At 37.3% G+C, this 23,177-nt stretch overlaps 1 protein-coding gene across 1 annotated transcript; it reads right to left on the bottom strand.

Annotated features, from left to right (window-relative positions):
* Positions 1–231: 231 nt before the first annotated feature.
* On the bottom strand, positions 232–23,143 carry strc1 (stereocilin 1). The gene is made up of 25 exons (XM_042487626.1): positions 23,001–23,143; positions 21,750–21,815; positions 20,324–20,434; positions 20,031–20,184; positions 17,404–17,587; positions 16,065–16,180; positions 15,693–15,822; positions 15,390–15,572; positions 13,606–13,644; positions 13,349–13,516; positions 12,296–12,436; positions 11,069–11,130; positions 10,309–10,444; positions 9,631–9,719; positions 9,206–9,341; positions 8,836–9,026; positions 7,785–7,875; positions 7,317–7,488; positions 5,641–5,816; positions 5,349–5,504; positions 4,519–4,679; positions 3,279–3,427; positions 2,397–2,494; positions 2,054–2,204; positions 232–732 (listed from the first exon to the last, which is right to left on the bottom strand). The coding sequence occupies exons 5-25, from the start codon at positions 17,554–17,556 to the stop codon at positions 626–628; spliced, it is 2,805 nt and encodes a 934-aa protein (XP_042343560.1). The 5' UTR covers positions 17,557–17,587; positions 20,031–20,184; positions 20,324–20,434; positions 21,750–21,815; positions 23,001–23,143; the 3' UTR covers positions 232–625.
* Positions 23,144–23,177: the final 34 nt, after the last annotated feature.

A 23,177-nucleotide genomic window follows, 5' to 3' on the forward strand; every position in this document is an offset into this window, starting at 1 on the left:
TATTTATCACACCAAAAAGTGTGCACAACAATACAAAACTCACAGCAAAACTAGACTAAAGTTGACCAATATTAATACAATCAGGTCTCATTGAGCATCATGTGCCAGTTATCTAATCAAGATAACTAATTATATATAAATGTAGCAAACATCACAGCTCTTAGTGTGCCAAAATATTATATTATTTCAGAAAAATATATATCTCTTAGCATTAAAACACATTTGCGCGTAATAACTGTATCACAACTGTATTTAAGTGTTTGGGTTGTTTTTCTGGGTATGGCGTCACATCCCTGAGATGGATATATCAGGGACAGTAGGTTTTCTTAGAGGTTTTAAAAAAATAAATAAATAAGCCAAGTGTATGAAAATAATTATGCTGGTGTTGGATCTACTTAATGGATGTTTAAACTGTTGAAATTGTTCTCTTTTTTTGAGAACTCTCCAGTGCTGAATGTTGATATGTATATAAGTGACAGTTGCACAAAACAGAATACGATCTCATTAATTATTCTGTGTAGAAATCCTGAAGTGCTGCTTATTTCAAGGAGGTATGGTATTGCACAGATCATCTTGGATATGCAATTGAGGAGCTTGTGTCCCAGTCCAGCAGGGGTGAGTGGGGTCATGTGCCAGGGCAGATCGGGTCAGGGCAGGGCAGTACCAGCAGCATCAGCAGTCCCAGTATGAGACACAGAGGACTGTGGCTCAGTGCCAGCCCCGGTGACCTGCCTACAGGAACACAGTGAAACCAATCGAATGTAGAGCTGTGCAACATATGATCTGTGTGGGTTAACTGTCTTTGTGTGTTATAACAAAAAACAACGTAAAACAAATGCCAGTGCATTATATTGCACATTCTGGATTTAGTCAGTAGTGATACAGTATTTCTAGTATTAGTTGTACTGTTATGTTTCAGGGCTGTTATGGTTATGGAATAACACAAGGAATAGAAGAACACTCATCTTTGAGTAAACCTGTTTCTGTTTGTTTTCATTCCAAAACATAGCTTCATCGCTTAAAAGGAGACACCCCAGGTCAATAGAGTTGCATTTTTAACTAATAGATACCACAGTGAAACTTCCCCTGATTACTTACTGTAAGATAAATATTTTTGTTTTTACAAGTTTTCTAAAATTGTGTGTTTAAATATGCAATGAGGGATCATCTAATTGAATATGCACTAATTTGCATACATTTTCAGAACAAAAGTGTGAATATTGGATGGAGCTGGGGTCAAAACTCTTAACTTATGTTGTTGTCATATTAGCGTCAACGCTTTTTACAGAGGACATTTTGGATTGCCCTGTTCATCACTGCATAAACAAGAAAATACTGGAAACAACCATTTAAAAAAAAATTTTTTTTCAATGTTTTTAGAAATGAAATTCTATATAAATCAGGCAACGAATGAGGTATGAACAAAGCTCTGTAAAAATCCTACAGAATATAGATCTGAGTAAAATTGGAAAGTTTGATGTACGCAAGTGCAACTTAAGTTGAGATTTTTGGCTCAGAGAATGAGAAAAACTTTTTATTTTTTGAGAATATGGCCTGTAAAGACATGTATTGTAAAATTCAATAAATTTCTAGAGGAAAAACAAGGCATTTGGGAAATAATAAAATAATAATAAATGAAAAAATAAAAAAAAATAATAATAAAATCACCATGAAATTTCCCCAGTTGATTATTTACTGTAAGACAACTATTTTTTTGTATCACAAGTTTTCTGAAATTTTATGTTTAAATATGCAAATGATGCAATATCTACCTAAATATGCAGTTTTTTGCATACAATTCCAGAACAGAAATCTCAACTGAAACACCTCATTGTGTAGGCTTTTTTGGACATTTTTTCCACTTGTTTGTTATATTGTTATTTATTGTATACTAACTTCAGAGACATTATACTAACAATATTATAGCATTACGGAGAAAAAAACTTTACTTAGTGCATTCATGTTTAGCAGCTAAAAATCAAATAAGCTTCTGAAAATGACATTTTACAATTATCAGTGGACAACAAGCAAATTCAGAGCTTCACTGGTTTACCTCTAAAGTCTGCAGACCTGTCCTCCCACGGTGTCAGCACCATAGCCAAAGCTTTCTTCTGAAGATCTGACAGAGCAGCGCGCTGCGCCTCAGTCACCGCAGACGCCTGCTCATAGGAAAACATGCTGATCTTTCTCTGGTCAAACACCACCTTTGAGGAAATGGCAAAACAGACAGACACAAAGATAGAAACAGAGGAGCAGGTTAACAGAGACAAGACAAAAAAGGAGCTGTTAGAATAAATGCACCAACAAGAATATAAGTGTAGAGTTAATTAATAACTCTGAAATCTTCTTAAATCAAAAAGAGCTTATGACGTGAATATTGTTAAATGTTGACTGACAGCAAACTTTTTAGATGGTATGATTGAGATGGCCTCAGGTGTGATTCCTTCTATTTGCTCTTTCACCAAAGCTGACATCGCCATGTCTGGGAGACCAGCTGAAAAAAAAAAAAAAAGCAAAATGTGTTAAAAACACTGAGATTCAGCAATAAGAGAGTGACAGAATACATTAAGAAGTTATCAACAAAAACAGTGCTTTTATTCAACGTTTCAGGCATTTAGCATTTGACTGAGCAACATATTTATAATTTGTGCCAGATATTAAACCAGACCGTACAACAAGTAATTCTGCACAAGCAATCTGATTGGTCCCCAAATTCATTAATGTGCTCAAATCTGCATAACAGCACACCTTCCTCATCACTAAGACTGCTCTGCCGTTTCTGGATCATCATATGGAAATCGTATCAAATCAGGCAGGGGGCAACAGCAACAATACACTTCAGTGATGGTTGCAGACCTCGCCGTAAGCGCCACGGTCCTGACAGTCGTGCTCAAATTACGTTAAAGCACACCGTCTCACATAATACTACTTGAATAACACTATTCAGAATGAATGCTTTTTACTCTGCACAATGTCATTTAGCACAAATTTCTACAGTGCAAGTAGCTACATAATGAACATAGCAAAGTCATAGTAGACTATATTTTGAAAATATTGGAGAATGAGAAAGAAAGAAAGAAAGAAAGAAAGAAAAAGAAAGAAACAATTCCTTTATTAGTCTCCCATGGGGAAATACATTTTTTTCACACTACTGTTATTTCTTAGAAATTGCACACACACAGGCCCAAAATACAAACATGCACAAAGTGGACCCATACACATGCATTAGTGGAGAGAAGTCAAAGCGAGGGGGCTGCAACTGGACAGGCGCTTAATACCTGTCAGAACGCCAATCTCCATGAAGACATCAGTGCCCCAAGAACTTATGGGTCCAAAAGCAAGACTGTGGGCCAGCAGCTTAACGAGAACTTCCAGCTGCTCCTCTGAGCAGGACAGCCGCAGCCGACCCAGCCAGAGCACCGCCTTACTGCCGTCACCAGGGTGAGACAAAGCACACACAGTGGAGGACAGAGGAGACATTACCATGGCTGTATATTGTCAACGGCAGAGGATTTCTCAAAAAAAAGCATTTAAGTTCCAGTGTGTAGGATTTAGGGGGATATATGACAGAAATTGATCATAATATAATAAGTGCTTTCTTCAGTGTAAAATGAAAATAAGAATTTTGGGGTGTTTTTGTTACCTTAGAATGAGATGTTTATATCTACATAGATTACATCTGCATTAATGGAGATCTCAATGTTGTATTGCCATGTTTCTACAGTAGCCAAAAGCGGAAAAACCAAATTCTGGCTGTAGATAAGACTATTCATATTTTCGCGCCAGCCACCGTAGTTAGAGTTCTGTACACAATAAGGCAACATTGGAAAAACAAAGATTTTCTTGAAGCATAAAGCTGATTTGTTCAGTGTTTTTAATTTTTAATTAGTTTTTAAATAATATTTTAATAATCTAGTCCTTTTTTTCAAATAAGGTGAGCATACATAGCAGGGACTGGGAAAACAGCTGTCCGCCACATGCCAAATAGCATGGAAGAAACACAGATTTGTAACATGTTTTTACCGGTTTAAATTACATTGTCCATTTATTTTGGAGAGGAAGGGACCTCTATAGATGATATAGCTCACTGTAAAAACCTCCTGAACATCTGGATCAGAAATAAGGTAAGCACACATTAAATTATCACAGAAAAGGGTGAGCACGAATTAGCAGGTGCTGGGTTAGTGACTCATCTTCAATATGCTAAACAGTGCAGGAGAAACACTGACTTGTAACACTGAACTGCTTTATTCAGTTTTTGTTTTGTTTTGGGGTTGTTGTTTTTTTTTTTTACCGATTTAAATCACCTAGACCTTTTATTATGGAGAAGAGACCTCTGCAGAGAATCCGGCTCCCAATAAAAACCTCTAAACAATGAACACTGAGGGAATTTTAATCAGAAGTTTCAGCTGGTTAAAATCTTCAGTCCTCACTGTTAGATGCTACTAAATTTCCCTGAATCTCGCACACGGCTCCTTTAAAAAGTGCCTGAGAAAGTGTCTGTTTTTATCTGCTCACCTGAACTCGACGGCATTGAAAGAATTCATCTCTATGGCTTTAGCTCCACACACAATGTGTCCCATCGCCACCAGTGTGCTGGAGTCAAGCTGGCTCTGACTCCGCTGCTGCTGCTGCTGCTGCTTCGTGGAGTTTAACACGCCGTTGAACAGTGCAGAGAGCTAGAACCAAAACAGGAGTACAAGTCCAGACAAACTCTTTAACCCTTTGACACCTGGATAGACACCACTTCTCTTGTGCTAAATTAAGATGCATTTTACAAGTATTTAAACCTTTGAAACATGAGTCAATTGGTGTGGTTTATTTAAAAAAAAAAAAAAAGGTTAAAAAGACAATAATCAGCTTGCCAAGAAATGTTACACAAATTGCAAGAAATAAAGTCAAAAGTCAATTTAGAAAATTATTTTTAAAACAGCTAGAGAAAAATGTACAGAAAACTATGTTTATAATAACCATAATTATATATTTAACATTATATTAAAGAATTATTATAATTTTAAGCATTCTTCCACCCTTTTTTCTTTTTCTAATTTACAAAAAAAAAATTCTTGTACTTTTTACTAATTTATTGCAAATTCTTGAGGTAATTTCTTATTAAGTTGCTCATTGCCTTCTTTCCATGTTTTTAAAAACGAAATCCAGTTATTTACTTGAGTTTCAAGGGGTTAAGGATAAACCCAGTTTATTCAGTACACCCAGATACGATTAATGCAGTCTGATAGAAAAGTCCTACTTTCATGAGAATTACATTGTTTCAGTCCTTCATTTACTATTAACTGTTTCCAAATAAATATATGGGATTTTTAAACCTCTGCGGCCAAAGCAGCTACCTGTCTGTTGCTCCAGGTACCGACAGCACCCAGAGCAGCGATGCTCCTTCGCTCAGTCAGACGTAGGCTGCTCAGCTCCTCTACTGACAACTCTACCGCTATTCCACCCAGCTGAGTGATCAGAGACTGGGAGAAGGACGAGACAGGGCCATATATCTTCATACACCCAGTAAAGACAGAGCAGAAACACAGTATTAACGTCTGAGCTCAGGAGGGTAAACGGGCCTGTACAGCCTTGAATTGAACACGTGAGAGGTTATTAAATGTAGGAGGACTAAAGAGGGTATTTCACCTTTTTGACTCTCTGGAGCACCTGGCTGCGCTGGTAGGGTGCAAGGAACGGGTCCTGACCCATCAGCTCCAGACAGTTGGAGAAAGCTGATGTGGACATGCTGGTCAGACTGCTGGAGGTCCAGGCAGAGGGAGCTGTTGTATGCAGAATCTCACAGGTAGGAACCATGGGAGTCGCTGGTAAAGGACACAGACACAGACAACACAGTGTATGACTGTGGGTAAAGCATATCAGCAACTCTGCCCGTAAGAAAAAAAAAATTTTGTTTTGCTTGATTTTTTGGTTTGAAGTATGGTAAATTCATACTTTAAACCTAATAGGAATATGAATATTCAAACCAATGAAGGAAGGTGCTAAGCCAAAATGAAGCAGATATAAAATAAAGAATGGCTTGCACTAGGTAGGGCTCTGATGTCCATTTGTGTATTACACTACTGTGGTGACGTTTCGAGCACAACTGCTCTTCATCAGACTAAAATCATGTGAAAATGCTCTTTTGTGTTTATTATTTACTAGTTTTTATTTTTTGTAAATCTAATATAATTATTTATGCATCAATATTATTATTATTATGATTATGATTGTTATCATCATTATAATAATAATAATAATAATATAATAATAATTATAATTATATAATAATAATAATATAATTATTATTATATTATTATTATTATTATTATTATTATTATTATTATTATTTATTATCTTCCTCTGGTTTGTCTTTATGTGATTTATGACATGAGCTGGGTAAGGGTGTAGAGGGAGGGAATGGAGACTTGGATATGTTTTGTTCTAACTGTTTTGTCCTGACTATTTAATGTCACTTTTAAAAAAATCAATAAAAAGAATCAGAATAATAATAAAAAATCTTATTAAACTAAAAAAAAAATTAAAAACATTTAGGAAATCTGGAACTCTCCCTTTGAATATACTGACCTGCTGAACAATGTACCAAAAAAAAAACCAACACTAAAACACTAAAAAAAAAAACTCTGTTATGTGTTCTGTGATGAAGAGCTGTTGTGCTTGAAATGTCAACACCTTGGTGTAGTAAACAGGTTAACAGTGGAGCCCTGCAGTGTGGGAGTGATTCTTTTTTTTTTTTTTAAATACTTTAAACCTAACCCTGAGAACAACAAAATCAACAATAATTTTGACATGATTGCAATAAATTAAAAGGAATAGTTAAACATTGGACCTGGGCATGAAGCATCCTCACAGTGATGATAAGATGACATGAGACACAAGAAATAACTGCGCCAGGCAAAGAAATAGTTCCACACATGACCCCCTGCAAAACCACCCTGTGCTGTTTTTACACTTTGTTTTTCGCAGAGATTAAACAAATTTTTAACATATTAATGAGTGTGCTTCAAAAGGTGCTGTGGCTGGGTTTAGTAACCTTTAAGCAGAACCAGAATAGCAGTTTGTATCTGTATTCAGTGTTTGTGCCAAGCTAAACTAAATGGCTGATGGCTGTATTGAACGGACAGATATGGAAGTGATATTGATCTTCTTATCTAACACCCAGCAAGAAAGCCAAAATGTCAAACTATTCTTTAAATAACAGCCAGTTGATGACATATGCCATAATTCCCCAAATGTCAAACTATTCCTCTAGAGAGAAGGCTTTGTGTAACTTCAGAGCGTTTAGGAACCAAACTGATGCTCACCGGACATGAAATTCAATTTAAGGAAGCCCAGGAAAAACTGCAGAACAAACTGTTGCTTTTCAAAAAATCTCTTCTTCTCCTTCTCTTCAAAACAGTGCACCCCCACATCCCCACGTTCCCACCGACGCTGGCTCATGAACAGCTTCTCTATTCGTCCCACGGTCATCAACGCCTGCAGAAACACAAACAACACATGTGGAGACACACACACACTGTTGCTTTATGGGAAAACAGGAACTTCACCACCTGATCCTGACACCTGCTGGAGATGCGACACCTGAGGGATTTATTTACAGCCTTGTTGGCCTACCCTTATATGGGATCAAGTAACAATCCCAACGCCTCACTATGGATTTCTGTACATCGAATGAATCTGTCACAGGAATAAGATTTAAATGTCCCTCAATCGCAGGAGCAATGACGATGGAGAATCAAGCAAATTGAAAAAAAAAACTGCAGTAAGCTCACCAGTGAAATCTCCTGCAGTTTGTCGTCAGGCAGGAAGAAGAGAAACCGGTCCACCTGACTGAGTGTCGTCTGGCTCCAGCTGCTGACTGGGCTGTGAGGAAACAAAACATAAGAACACTTCATCACCCAGTTCTGATCTTTCCATGTCTTGCACCTGAACTGTGCACTAACATATCTCACTGTAAAGGCTGCAGAACACACTTTTATACCCCCACTGGATAGACTCTTAATGTGCAACATTTACAACGTAATTTAATCTCAAATTCTTTCTTGGTCAGATTTTTTCCAAAGGCAAACCAGAAAATTTGCTGATCAACTCAGAACTCAGTTCTCACATAAAGCAAAACTAACAAAATAAACCCATCTACTTTTGATGCCTTAATATTTATTGATTAAAGAACATTCTGATTGAAATGCAAATTGAAAAGCTGCATAAGAACTATTAAGGTTTAAAATGACAGCTTCACTGTAATGACCTTCTACTGAAATTGAATAAAAAAAATGTTTTTTTAGATTTATTTTTATCACCGGTGTTTATTTTCATGATTTATGTATTTAAGAGAAAGGTTCTTGTTTGCTATTTTTAGCTTCTTAATTGAACATTGGCGGATTTGTTTCCACGAATCCACTGGTCTCCACCAGGGAGTCAGTGACTCCTAGGGTGTGCTCAGAGTTACTAAATAATTAGGACTAAAAATACACATGAACACAAATCCAATATATTATAAGCAATCATAAAAATAGCCAGTTTATTTACAGTACACAACACAGAGTGCTGCATAGATGATCGATGGATCGTTTTGTAAGTGGGACTCAATTTTATACAATATATGTAGTCGGTGGTCCTGCTCTGTCTCTATTTGAGTTAAGGGGTCTTTGGCCTGAAAAACATCAAAGATCCCTTCACCAATCACACACCAGCGATATGTAACGCTGTGGTTACACCGGCTTGTTGTTTGATTCATTGCTCAATAAAAAATAAACACATTTAAAAAATTGGATTTCCTTGCCCCCAGCAGACAAAACCTTCAGTTTTAGGTCACAAAGTTACCCAAAGACATCTTGCAGGATACGAGCCACAATGTCCATCTTGGTGCTGCTGTAGCAGAGTCCCTGCAGGAAATCCAGATTGTCGATGAAGAAGTTGCGGTCAAGCTGAATGAAAACTTCATCCACCACAAACGGAGCCATAATGCCAAGTGAACGAAACTCCTGCTCAGTGAACACCCCTGTGTACATGTCCTGCAGAGAAAGAGCCCACAAAACATGGATCAAATATCAAATAAACTACTGAAAGTGCACTGCTGAAATCTTCCTGTCTTTAAAACTGAAAATCTTGGCTCTCCATTTTCTTCATTTGCCTTTCACTTTTCTAAATTGTGAAAAAGATCAGTATAGCAACACAGTGGAGCTCTACTGACCATCCTCTGCACAATTTTGTCCACCAGCAGCTCCTGTTTTGTTCTCGGCAGCATCTGAAAGGGAAGAGGATGCTCAACGATCATCTTCCTCAGAGTGTCCATCACATCTGTAGGAAACTTCTTAATGGTGCTCACCCTGCAAGCAAACACACAACAAAATGATGAAGAATATTTTTCATTATATAGTCTAGAAATCTAACACGAATTTCTTTTCCAAATGGAGGGATTGACCCTTTTATCTTCATCATCACTATGGAATACTTTATAGACGGCACTTTCTTTTTTAATAGAAACATGACACGTTCACAAGGGGTTTTGATATGTAATTCTTCATAATGAGATGGCCATATTTCAATTGCTTTGAAATATCCACAAATTATGTTTTCACATAAGAGTGCTGTGTTTAATGTCAACCTCTGACTTACGGCATGGACAGGGCAATCTCAGCTCCAAGATCTTTGAGCAGCTCAGAGAAGAACTTAAAATGATACACCTCCTCGATCACACACTTTTTCTGTCCAGAAAAATAGACACATAGACAAATAGTATATAAATAGTAATAGAGTTACTGCGATGTATGCCTCTGCAAAGCAATCAAGTTGCACAAACAGTTTACATTCACTTCTGTAGAAACATGGATGTGTCGCACGCATCTTCAGCGTAACAGCACCTATCTAATCTGCACAGTTTCAAGGTGGACTCCCAAGATTAGTGTTACCAATTCAGTATCTGACCAAACATCTCCCCTTCTCTTCCTGAGTTATGGTGTTCAATAATGACCAGAAAAGTGTACTGGGGCCTTATTAAAATATCACATTCACATCCCTGTTATTAACTGTAGAAAAGAATAAATAAAAACCAATAAAAACTTGAATGTTGAGGCTCATGCACACCTTCCAAAAAATTAGGACAGGTGCATAGGAGGAAAACATCCATACAATGCGAAAAAAGAGAGAATTCATGCACACAGTCCAACACAAAAATCATTTAACCTGATGAAGGTCTGACAACCCAAACATTGTTAAATGAATTAAGTTTTTTTGCAAGTAATTGGACAGTATGCAGGAGTTCTCTTTTTTTCATTATTAACTTTGTAACTTTACCAGTGTGGTGTGAAGGGGACGAGGCTGCTGCCGGAGGAAGGCCAGGATTCTTCTCACTGAGGACGGTGAGGGATCGGCCTTGAAACGTTCCTGTAAGAACTTGCAGCTCACACCCTGACCCACCGTTCCCAGTTTCCTGATTATATAGAGGTGATTGTCAATAGATGCACATAACTGTTGCATATACTGTAAAGCTGCAAAGAACCAACACAGTTAACCCTTTGAAACCTGAGCAAAGTTGCTTGATTTCATTCAAAAATATGGAAAAAAGGCAAAAAGCAATTTAACAAAAATCACCCCAAAATTAGAGGAAAAATAAGTAAAAAGTTAAAAGAAAATTACTAGAAAAATCGGAAGAAAAAGGTAAAACTGATATCAAACAAGGAAATGAATTGGAAAGTGCAAAAAAATTAAAACAATGATAAAAGTAAAATAGAATATACATTCTATCTGTAACATAATTTTAAATATATAATTATAATATATAACTTTAGTTTTCTGGACATTTTCCCCTTTTTTGGATTTTTTTTAAAGATTCTCTCTCCTTCTCTCTTTTTTTTCACCATTTATGAAAATCTTGCATTTTGCATGACATTTCTTTAAAAGGCTTTAAATGCTTTTGAAAGGCATCTGAATGCAGCACAAGAAAACTGATGTTGATCCAGGTTCCAGAGGGTTAAAAGAGACAATTAGAGCAATGGCAGACATTTTGGACAGACAGAGTGAATACAAATTTATCACAAAAATGAAGCATACTTACAGAAAGTCTTGTTCACTTAGGTCTGGGTTAGTATCAAGCACCTCTTGGAAAAGTGCTTTAGCCTGGGGAAGAAGAAGGAGAACGTGTAAAAAACATGCATAGTGTTATCAAAATACTGAAATTCATAGATTTGATACAATAACTTGAAAAATATTGATATTTGATACAATTTTTGACATCAATGGGAAAAATGAACATTTAGGGTATGAAATGTTTTTTGTTTTAAATCAAAGATACATACAAGAAGCTATAACATGACAAAGATAATATATTTTCATTGGTTAGTAGCAGAAAACAGCAGGATTGTAGTAAACATCAACAATAAAGGAGAATGAGAACGCAAAGTGGGTATGATGGAAAATGAGTATTGAAACAGTAATAAATATTAAGAATTAATTTGTATCAATAAATGGATATTTTTGACACTAACATTCTGGTTTATGCAGGCTCTGGGCTGCTTTTTGTCCACAGTTTTCATGGTCACGGACAAGGGCGACCCTTTATGAATTGTGCATGATAGTTTTTGTCTGTTGTTTGTACAAACAGTCACACATCCATTCACAGTGTCAGTGATGATGACGTCTCTGGTTTTGCTTCTCCGCTTAATAATTTAGTTGCTAATCAAGACGCTGTCATAGACACCTTCACATGACAAACAGAGGAAGCATATTTAATCAGAGGAAGCACAAAGAGATCATAACACAGAGTAAAGTCACAGGCTCTGGGTTAAATGATGTCACATATACGCAAACTTTTATGTGCAAAACTTCAGTTTTCACCCACTGATATTACATAACCAGTCTGGTTCGCAAGAAGGCATTGTTTGTTTGTTATTTGTTTATCTACACTGTTTTAGCTGCCCTTATGTGGATAAGGTTAACTGGAGGTCAAAAGATAAAATGACAAAACAGATATTTTTTACAGAATAGTGTAAAATATATTTCTGCTTTAAATGTTACTTTGTGTATGTTTTTGACGTAAACTTTTTATTTTGGTAAATACTGAATGTTTTATTTTAGCATTTGAAGCTTCTCTGTTATTTGACCCCCCGAAAAACAACTTGACAACTGAAAACAACGCTTTGGCTGAAGTGATTACCTCTCTGCATATGCACCCAGTGAAAATGGCTCATGAGCTGAAACACATTTACTGAGATGTATTGAGCTTTGAGGTTTGAGCACCACGACATAAATGATGTGTGTTGATGCACGATGAGCTGTGTGATACCTGCTGTGTATTCCAGGGTTTTGTGAATGCAGCGGTGATGTTGTTCATGAGCACATGAGTCCTGGGATGGATGCTGAGCAGTGGCGTGCACCAGAGCAACGGCTCCACTTCGTCCAACCAAAAGATCACTTCTGGGAAGCCCTGGTCAGAAAAGAAGAGAGATTATGTAAAGTGCTGCAGACAATATTGAAAAAAAAAAAGTCAGATAACTCTAAAAGTCTCATGATCAAATAATAAAACTTCCATAGAAAGTGAGTTAAGTAAGAAGTAAATGAAATTTCAACTGCAAGAGGGTATTGTGTTCTTGGTAATATTACAATGTCTCCTATATGCTGTTCAATTCAACTGAGAATTTTATTGTCATTTATGATGTCAGTTTTGCTTTTTTGTTTTTTCCTTCAACTTCTGCAAAGCCAAATTCAACACAGCTTTGACTGATAATACTTGTAAACTGAGATTTAAAGTCGGTATGTATGGGTGTCCCTACTGTTGGTGTAAGGGTATTTCTAGCAAGCCTCAATAATTTCCCATTTTTTTCATCACCTGACCTGGCATCTCAGGATCATCTCATTAAAGGCAGGCGTGTGAAAATAGCCAATAAGGAAGATGCCAAAGAGGACACAGTGTTTAACTTTATTGTGGTTTCTAAACAAGTTTGAAATAACCACCCAAAGGTACCATGGGATATGACCAACTTTCTTTCTTTTGGTCTTTTTTTGGTAAATCTCAGTTTTATTGTTTGATAAATCTGTTTTCTGCCTCATTTATTTGAACTTTGTTTTTAAAAAGGCTTGTTTTATTTTGGGGTATTTTGATTTTGTTTGAATGTGACAAATCAGTTCAGCATCACACAGCAACTCTTCTAACATCCTGCAGTCAATCAACACCCGAAATACCAAAGATCATCAAATAAAAACAGTGAGTGACCAAAAACAGCAAGTTGGTCATATCCCATTGCATCTGTGGGTGTGTGGGCGGCTACTTCTAGCTTATTTAGAAGCTGCAGTAGTTGGGGTGTGTGTGTGTGTGTGTGTGTTTGTGTGTCTGTTGTACCCATAGCTTAGTGGAGATTGCATTGGCTTGCGGGCTGAGGCATGGTATATACTGGGCCATGGCGGGCAGTGATGAGAGTAGCCTGTCAGAGGTGATGGTCAACAATGTCTCTGTCTTCATTCCCACAATGAGGGAGCCGAGTTCCTGCAGTTTTCCCGGAGCGGTCAGCTGGGGGAAGCAGAGGAAGGTGTGAGGCTCAGGGTACAGAAAGTATCAAAACTGAATTCATTGTGTGAAGTGTTTGCAAGATAACTCACGGAGCTACTTGAAGACATCTTGTCTACAATCATGGATGCCTGCAAAACACAAAAAAATGACAGTAGGTAAATAAATTGGGACTCCCACTCCCGCAGCAGTAGTCCTCTAATGCTAAATGAAATTATGTTTTTCTTACAGTCCCTGCAGGATTTTGCAGGCTGTTTTTGTGATTGTTGTAGCATGACCTGCCAAATTTCACAGTAGCTTTCTAAAAAAAATTGCAGTAAATGCTGCAATAGTTTTAGGTATTTGTTGCGCAGAAATTGAAGTTGTGATGCTTTCTCGGATTCAAAGCGTATCATTATAAGCATTCAGTGTTTCTCACAGAATTATAATCTATTTATGAATGTAAGGAGGGTGGACAGAATAGCATCTGATTGTTGACAATCAGCTGCTGCTGATCAGCGCTGATGGACCGTCTCTCTGTGAGCCACACTCTTCCTCTCTGCCCAGTATGAGCTAACGCAACAGCAGCGGCAACACTAGACAGTTGTGCAGTTAAACGGTCCCAGACAGCCTCACATTGACAGAAAAATGGCTCAACTCTGTGATGCTAATAGTTATTCCTGTCTAGTGTGTGTATGATTCTGTCCCAGGTGCAGCAGTGGTCTCATGATAAACAGAGAAAGAGAACGAGAGGGGCTGAGCAAATCAATACGATGCACACGGCTCTATAGTGAAATTAGATTTTACCCAATGTGAATGGTCAAATTTGTGATTAACTTGCAATAATTGGACAAAATTACAGACTTCACAGGGACTGGCAGGATTTGCATTGACTGTTGCGATCGCAAAGTCAAAAAATCCTGGAGGGAATGTTATTTACACAAAGAGCAGGTAAGTGAGATCAGATCACATGCCAAAGAAATTTTGAGCTGTCCAGCCGTGATCAGATCAGTCAAGACGCATGTTCATAGGTGTAAACTGACTCCAAGATGCTGCCATTACTTGTACCTGCCAAACTATCTGCAGGTTTGAAGAAGTTAGTTATCCTAAGATTTCATTTGACATATAAAAGCAAGACAACAGCTGTGAGGTGAAGGTGAAAGTAAAAGGATCCACTTCAGATGATGGCAGAGGTCGAAGTAAAGCTCATGTCTTTGCCTCATGAGACGTCTCACATCAGGGGTCAGTGTGCTGAAGACCAACTGCCAGCTGTTCTTCAGCAACTACAAGCCCCACCAGCCGCCATTTAAAAAAAACTGCGTACGTTAAATTTTAAATAAATGCAGTTATAGATGATTATTCCCACACTGTGATCTGACAAGTCGATCTTACTTTAAACAATCGTGAAAACCTACTACCTTGAAAAAGGAAAGTAAATATGACTGTGAATCTTAATTTAAATTTACTTTGTATCTAATTGTTAAGTTTACTTGAAATTTAGCCATCTTTACTTAATTTTAGAAGTTGCTGCAACTAAGAAATGACATGTAAAACTATTCTTTGTAAGTGTTAGCAACTTCAGTAAACTAAGTAAGTATGACTTTACTTGATCTTGACAGGAATTTTTGCCAATGATGAAGTTAGGATTCTGCAATTTTTGTTTGGTTAACATGTTTAGTGCCATTTTTAAGTTGCAACAACTTCACAAAATTAAGTAAATATGACAAATTTTTTAGTAAACTTAGATATAAAGTTAACATAAATTAAGATTGATAGTTAAAGTTATTTACATTTTTCAAGGCAATCAGTTTCCTAGATTTTTTAAAAGTAAAATCAACTTGTCAGACTATACAGAGCACATCTTCCTCTGTACATTACAGGTTAAGTATGCTCCTACCTGTGCAGGGCTGAAGGGAACAGAGTTGATGGCAGGGAGGGCAGCAAGCAGCTGTGACGGTCTGACATCCTGCAGGAAAGTCACACCCAGCGAGGGCAGGAGCGGACCAAGATCTCCCAGTCGATCAGGACTGAGTGACGAGGGGACCTTTAATTCTGGACTGTTCAGTATTAAACTGGAAGTCTGGACATGAGGTTCAGAGAAAACATACATAATATAAATATATCTTAAAGGCAAATTTTAAATGAGAGCACACATATAAAAACATTACAGAAACCACATAGTGATTTTTTTTGTTCTTACCAGATGGCTGGGTAGACTGAGTCCCTCACGTGTGCAGTTCATTACGATGTCCCGGATGACACTGAAGACTTGAGTGTCTTTGTACAGAAGGAGGTCCTCTGGGTCTGCCAGGCATGTGAGATTACCCAGCCTAAAATTACAAACACTGTGTTAACAACACACACCTGGGAGAAGACGAGAGTTATTATTCATTTAAATTCATTACTGTCCATAGCACACATGACCGTAATAATGATAATAATATATCAGTAAGATAAAATGAACCTGAAAAGAAAAAAAAAACCAAAGTAAATAAATAAATGTGAGCTCATGTCTAATTAACAGTTTACACCAACAACAGGTTGAATGTGCCTCCATTCATTCGTTCCCCACCTGGTGAAATCCTGAGCTGTCAGGTTTTTGTAGGTGCCAATTAGGCTGTGAGCTATAAACTCCTGCTTTAGAGAAGTGAGGGTGTTTCTCTGCAACACATGCAGGCCGTCCAACAGCTGTGGAGAAACACAACGACAGAAATACAGTAAAGCATATCTGTCTGAATATTAGACATTTTTTAAAATGTGAGAGATATTAGAGAAGTAATAATTCAGCTGTCTTCACAACCCGCAGAATTATGAACTCATGCAAATGAATAGTTTGCAAGGTTGGGAAAATACTGTGTTAAATAAATAGATTGGTACCAATCTCATGTTTGTATATGAAATATGAAGCTACCCCCAAGAGACAGTTAGCTTAGCTAACCCTTTGAAACCTGAGCAAATTGGTTCAGTCTCTTTGAAAACAGAAGGGAACAAGCAACTAAACAAGACATGGCCCAAAAGTTAGTAAAAAAAAAAAAATTAATGTTTAAAAACTACAAGAAAATTACCTGAAAATAAACAAAACAATATAAAATAAATTAAAAATAAATAAACTTTTTTATGAACTGTATTCTATTTTTTTCTGTGACATAATTTTAGATATAAAATAAGTGTAATTATAAATGTAGTTTTTGGGCCATTTTCCCTATTTTTTATATTTTTATTATAATCCTCCCTCCCCTTTTTTTAAACTAATTTTTTGTCACATTTTACTTATTTTTTGCAATTTGTGGGGTATTTATGGCCAAGTTGGTCAATGCCTTTCTCCCCAATCTTTTTGAAAGAATTTAAACCAATTTGCTCAGGTTTTTTTAGGATCAAATAGCTTGTGAAAGGCGTCTGATTGCAGCACAAGAAAACTGATGATGACTCAGGTTTTAAAGGGTTAAGCATAAAGACTGGAAACATGGGGAAACAGCTTGCCTGGCTCTGTCCAACGGAAACTAAATCTGTACACAAGTACCTCTGAAGCCCACAAATGAACACGTTATATTTGTCTTCTTCTTGTCAACATGAGTTTTCTAAGCTTACGAGCTGCCACACTGTGGCTTTATAAAGCAAGTCAGTGCATTTCCCAAAATGTAAAACTAAACCTTTTAAATTCATTGGTGAGGGCTGAAAGGTCAGTGTCCTCTTTATCTCCTGGTCATTTCTAATTCATGTGTTCCTATCTTTACTTATTGAACATCAGTACCAGCATATGACACACACACAGAGAAAGAAGGGGCTGTCTGTGCTTTCCTTTTAACCAGTATGTGACAAGTAGCTCTGCTGAGCCCCGAGGCTAATCGGACTGACTGAGTCCTGGCTTCTCGGGTTTCCCAGCCAGGTGTCAGAGCTCAGAGGGCCGTTACCTGAGCAGATGAGAGGTGTTGGAAGTTGTGGAAGGGCAGGTAGGCGATCAGGTTTCCTGTGTCCCTGATGAGTGACTCATGACCTGCAATGGTGGAGGGGGGCATAACTTTGCTGTACCACAAGCCAAACGCCTGACGTTGTTCCAGAGTCATGTGCTCCAAGTGTCTGTTAATGGTCTCCCTCCTAGAAAAAAATAGTAAAGCATTTAGTTTAAACTTGTGCGATATACTGGAACTTTTTCTTTGTAACAGTTATATATAGGGATGTCCCAATCAAGTTTGTTTTGCCTCTGATCCCAAGCTGAGTCATTTGAAAATGAGTAACTGCGGATACTAAGTCTCAATCGGTTATATTTACCTGGATAATATAGCTGCATGATGCACACTTCAAGCACTTTGAAGTTATTAAAATCAATCCTATGTATATGCTTATTAGGTACATTAATAGCTCTGTGATGCAATACAAGACAAATATGTCTGCATTTAAACAGGTTTCAAGGGTTTTTTAAATTTTGTTTTTACAAAAATAACAAAGTAAAGGTACTGAAAATTACGTTATGGGAAATGGGCTTATAATTCATGTTAAGAGTTAAATGTGAAGATTGATACCACTCTCATGCCACTCTGTTAAAGGACAGGTTTGGTATTTGTCAACCTGAACCCATTTTTTTTAATGTGTCTAAGTGACTGATGAGGAAAATTATTTTTTAAATTGGTGCAATGTAAACACTCGGGGCATGTCCACACTATCAACAGGCCATTATGACCAGTGTTGTGCTAACTGTGACATTACAGCCTGTTTCACCACTGCAGGCTGCAGCACTGTCGCTCAATACTGGACCAGTTTCAAAACTTGTTCCCATTACTCACTTAGACACAAAAATATGGTAAAATAGGGTCTGAGGTGAAAAATTACAAAACTCACTAATTAAAATGTTTCATCTCTTTTAACATATTTACCATCCAGACAGTCATAGTGGCATAATCTAACAATAGACTCATTAATTTCTAGTGTAATAAATAGAAACAGAAGGTTAATGTTTGACTGTGATACTGTGAGATGTGTCTCATAGACGTGTACACTATCTGCTGTCAAAACTTCCCTTCAGACAAAATTAATTTTGACTTGAATTCACTGTTAGACACAGATAGCAAAGACCAAAGCAGAATGAGGGCTTCCCCGCTGTTCTATATTTAATGTATCATTCTTGTTGAATCAAGAGCAAATACTTCCACGCGCACATCACAAACCGGCTCTAGATTAAAATCTAGTCTGTCAACTCGTTTCCTTTACTTTCTATGTATAATGCATGCTCCTGGCACCACGAGGCGCAATGATACATCACTTCTCACAGAGGCCTGACACCATTGCTGTGTTCAGATAGAGGCATAATGTATGTAGGAAATAGAGATTGCATTATTGTGCACCATTGAAATTAATCATGGTGTCCACCATCTACTCTTGGCAAATAAAAAAAACACACACAAATAATATTAAGTAGGATCTATTTGCTGCAGGAATGTAAAGCTCTGACAGGCAGAGCATTAAGAATGTGAAAATGTTTATTCAATAAAGTTGTCCTCAATCTCGGATGTGATCAGGCTATTAGTTAAAACTGAAGTCATTGTTAGATTCTTTATCTCAAACTGGAAATGAGCATCATGTATCCCACAAAAGATGCACATTTAAAAATGCAAAGGCAGGATATAATTAACAAAAGCCTTTTATCAATAAGAAACATTTTAAGCCGGTTTTTAGGAACAGGTTTAGCCACAAAGTTTATTCTTGTGACTACTATGGGTGACATTCAACAGCACATCTATACATGCATTCTTAATTGTCCAATTTGCCACTTGAATTAAATATATATATATATATATATATATATATATATATATATATATACATAATCTCAAACAATTGATCAATTTGAGAATTCTGGCACAACTTCTACTGTCAGGGTGCATAAAGAAGGGAGGCAAACATGGGAACAAAGAAAATACCTGTTTGACTAATGAAGGTCTACTTACCAAAATGTCACATTAAAATCATTACTTTTGCAAGTTAGACAGTATGTGGGAGTTTTCTGCAAGCTGTGTTCAACGACAAGTATTTCACCTTTGAACACTAAGCTAATTGGTGCAACACGGAATTAAGGCAACAAGCTACATGGTAAGAAATTAGTAGATTTAGAAAATTATTTTTATAAAGCTAGGGATAGATTTTTTGGGAAAGAAAGACAAAGGCTATGGAAAAACTATATTTATAATGACCACAATTACATTAAAATTATGTTACAAATGTATTATATTTTTTAAGCTTAAGCTCCAGTGCTTTTCACAAATGTCAAATTTTTGGGTTCATTCTTCTTCATTGCTCATTGTCTTCCTCCCATGTTTTTTTTTTTTTTAAACAAATCTAGCCAATTTGCTTAGTTTTCAAGGAGTTAAGAAACCAAGGAATCAATCCTAATTTTTTACACATCAGAGCAACAGAGAAATAATGCTGCTGTGAGAATAAGTGACACACAAATCATTCATAAATGTGCCCTTTAATAATAAGTATAAGGCTCATTACTAATGAGTATTGGGGCCATTAGAAGTTATGAGGTGACACCACGACTTACACATTGATGTTGTTCTGCAGTGAGGGCAAAGCCTGGATGTCAGCGGGCTGGCTGCAGCGAGCAGGGGAGCCAGCTCTGGGAAGAGACTACCGTCTTTCACCAGGTGGGTCTGGAACAGCACTGACACCATGGTGGACAGGTACTTGTTGGGCAACTGGCAAACAGAGGGAAATGATCAACTAAGGACTAAAGAGGTGTCTACAGTGGTGAAACAGAAAACAAAGAATTCCAGGAGAAGGCTAAATGTGGTCAGTGTAGGTTTCACACGGTTGTGTAACGTCGTGCTTACTCACCTGCAGCGTATCCTTGTTCCTGCTGTAGTACTGAAGGATCAGTCTGACGGTGGTGATGTGAGATGCACTGAGCACTGAGCTCAAGATGCTCAGCGGTATACTGAAGTACGCCTGGTAAACACATGAGCGTAGTAGTGCAAATAAACACGTAAAAAACAAACAAAGACGTAACTGATACATGTTAAGACAAACTTAAGAAGCAGCTCTGCGAAGCTGTCGGCACAGTTGTGCTTCAGGCTAAATGCTACTGTCAGCATGCTCACGATGACAATGCTAGAGTGCTTATTATGCTAAGCAGGTATAACATTTAAATTCCAAGCGACGACCTCCAGGGATGACAATTTAGGCCAACGTGGAAATGCTAAAAACTGCAGTTCCTCATATAGCCACATGAGGCTGGCTCCAAAACAGAGTCAATCCCAATAAACAACCATTTTAAAATTACATAAAAAATAAACATGTTTACAGCCTGGTACAAAAACAAAAAATCTAGTTTCCCCATTCATGACGACTGTACAAGGGTGACTTTTTATATAACTCACTCACATGTTTACAAGTTATTGAGGCTTAAAATTACAATTTAGGGTGGGATGCTTTGAGTGACAGGCTGTCTGCTCATAGTTTCATCAGCTTCTCAGTCAAATCCACCCCTCGCTTCCTCACAGCTCCACCCTCTTGTCCACCTCTGGCTCCATAAAACCAAGATGGCTAACTAACTGGTGATGTCCCAGAAACTGCGTCCGTTATTTTTACAGTCTGTGTATTTAAATTCACAATTTTAGGCTGCTATGTTAGCATGCTAATATTTTAAAATTTGCACTAAACACAAAGTGCATCTGAGTTTGATGGGAATGCAAGTAGTTATGCAGGTATTCAGTCATATGCAAAAGTATTTGGCAAATTTAAAAAATGACTAATGATGCTGCCAGAGGGAAAGTAAGTGGTTCACCAAAGTCATTACAATTTTTATCCTAATGGCGACATGAAAGTTTGTAACAAATTTCACAGCAATCCAACCAGTATTTGTGGAGAAATGTCACTCAAAATCACAAATGTCAAACTTCTGGTTAAACTAGAGGAAAATTTTGGGTATCACCAAATTTGGTAGGATTCACCATCTGGGGACCGTGAATGCCTGCGCCAAGTTTTGAGCTAATACATCTGGCAGATGTTCAGGTATTTTGCAGGATATGTGAAAACTTTGACCTACTGGTGGTGCTGGGTGAATATTCAGAGGAAGAGCAAAGTCATTAGGATTTGTCATCTGGGGAACATGAATGTCTGTACATCATTTCATGAAAATCCACTCAGTTAATGTTCAGATATTTCAGTCTGGACCAAAGAGGTGGTCTGAATTACTGACTGAATATACTATCCTTAGAGCCATGTCGCCAGCATTGTTTAATTTTAGGTGTGGTAAAATTACCTTGATGATGGAGACTTCATCCCTGGTCGCGTCTCTTGCTGTCTGCATCAAGCTGGTTAAGACTCTCTATAGGCAGGAGAGAGACACAGACACACTATTAACAGGGGGATTAATGGTACAACGTAATCTGGGAGTCTGTTTTAACCCATTATTGTAATTGTTAAATCAAGTGTGAGATTACGCTAAGAGGAAGAGATTCATTATGTCCATATCAGTGACAGGAGTGTAACCATACACCAGCTGTAGGCTGCCTGTACACTGGAGGTCAGCTGCTGTACGGGGACATGTGATTTGTTTTTCACAACATTAATCTCAGAGCTATACATACTTACTGATTATATTTATTTTTACATTAGAAAAAATACACAATATAATGCACTGTTATGGATTAATGGTCAAGTGTGTAGGATTTAGAGAGATATTTTGGGAGAAACTGACTATAATATAGTATATAAGTATGTTTTCTTTGGTGTATAATCACCTGAAGATAAGAATCATGTTTTCATTACCTTAGAATGAGTCATTTTTATCAGAGAGTCCTCTTGTACTGAGTCGGCCATGTTATTTCTCTACAGTAGCCCAGAACAGACAAACTGAGCACTGGCTCTAGCCATTTGCCTTTTTGCATTTATGACATCAGGCACCACACGCTTGGCAAATGAAAATAGTTTCAGTTAAGCAACTTCACTGTGAGATGACACTCAATCCTACACACTGGACCTTTAGGTGACATTTTCAGTGCAGGACTTTTGATTGGTAGTTAGATTAACCCTTTTGAAATCTGGGCAAATTGGCTGGATTTCATTCAAAAACACGGAGAGGACACTATGAGCAGCTTAACAACACATGGCCTAAATAATAACAAATTAATAAAATAAGGAGGGGAAAAAAGCAAAGTAAAAAAACAAAAACAAACAAGGTAATGAACCCAAAAAGTGAAGTAAATGAAAAATATATGTATATGTATAATTTTTTTCTGTAACATAATTTTAAATATATAATAATAATAATAATAAATATATTTTCAGGACATTTTCCTTGGTTATTGACAATTTTCTAAAAATTCTGCTGTCTTTCTTTTTTTTCAGGTCATTTTCTTTGTGACGTTATATTTTTATTTTTGGGACATTTCTTGCCAAGTTGGCCAATGCATCCAACCCCCTCCCCAAGAAAAACTCAAAGGGTCAAAGGATTCGGATATTGATAGCAAGATTTTTTTTCAAACACTGACAGCACAATCAAACTACTTACCCCAAAGCACTGCAGCAACACCCTCTTTTTGTCAAAGTCATTTTCCCTCTCGAGATAGCGAACTACAGACGCTAACACACTCAGTCGTATGTTCTCAGTGACATGCAGCGAGATGTTCTGGACCTCCTCCAGGGCCAACAGGATCACTATCGTATTGCTGACTGCCTGCTCCAACAC

The sequence above is a fragment of the Plectropomus leopardus genome, chromosome 1, assembly GCF_008729295.1.
Source record: "Plectropomus leopardus isolate mb chromosome 1, YSFRI_Pleo_2.0, whole genome shotgun sequence".
NCBI classification, from domain to species: Eukaryota; Metazoa; Chordata; class Actinopteri; order Perciformes; family Serranidae; genus Plectropomus; species Plectropomus leopardus.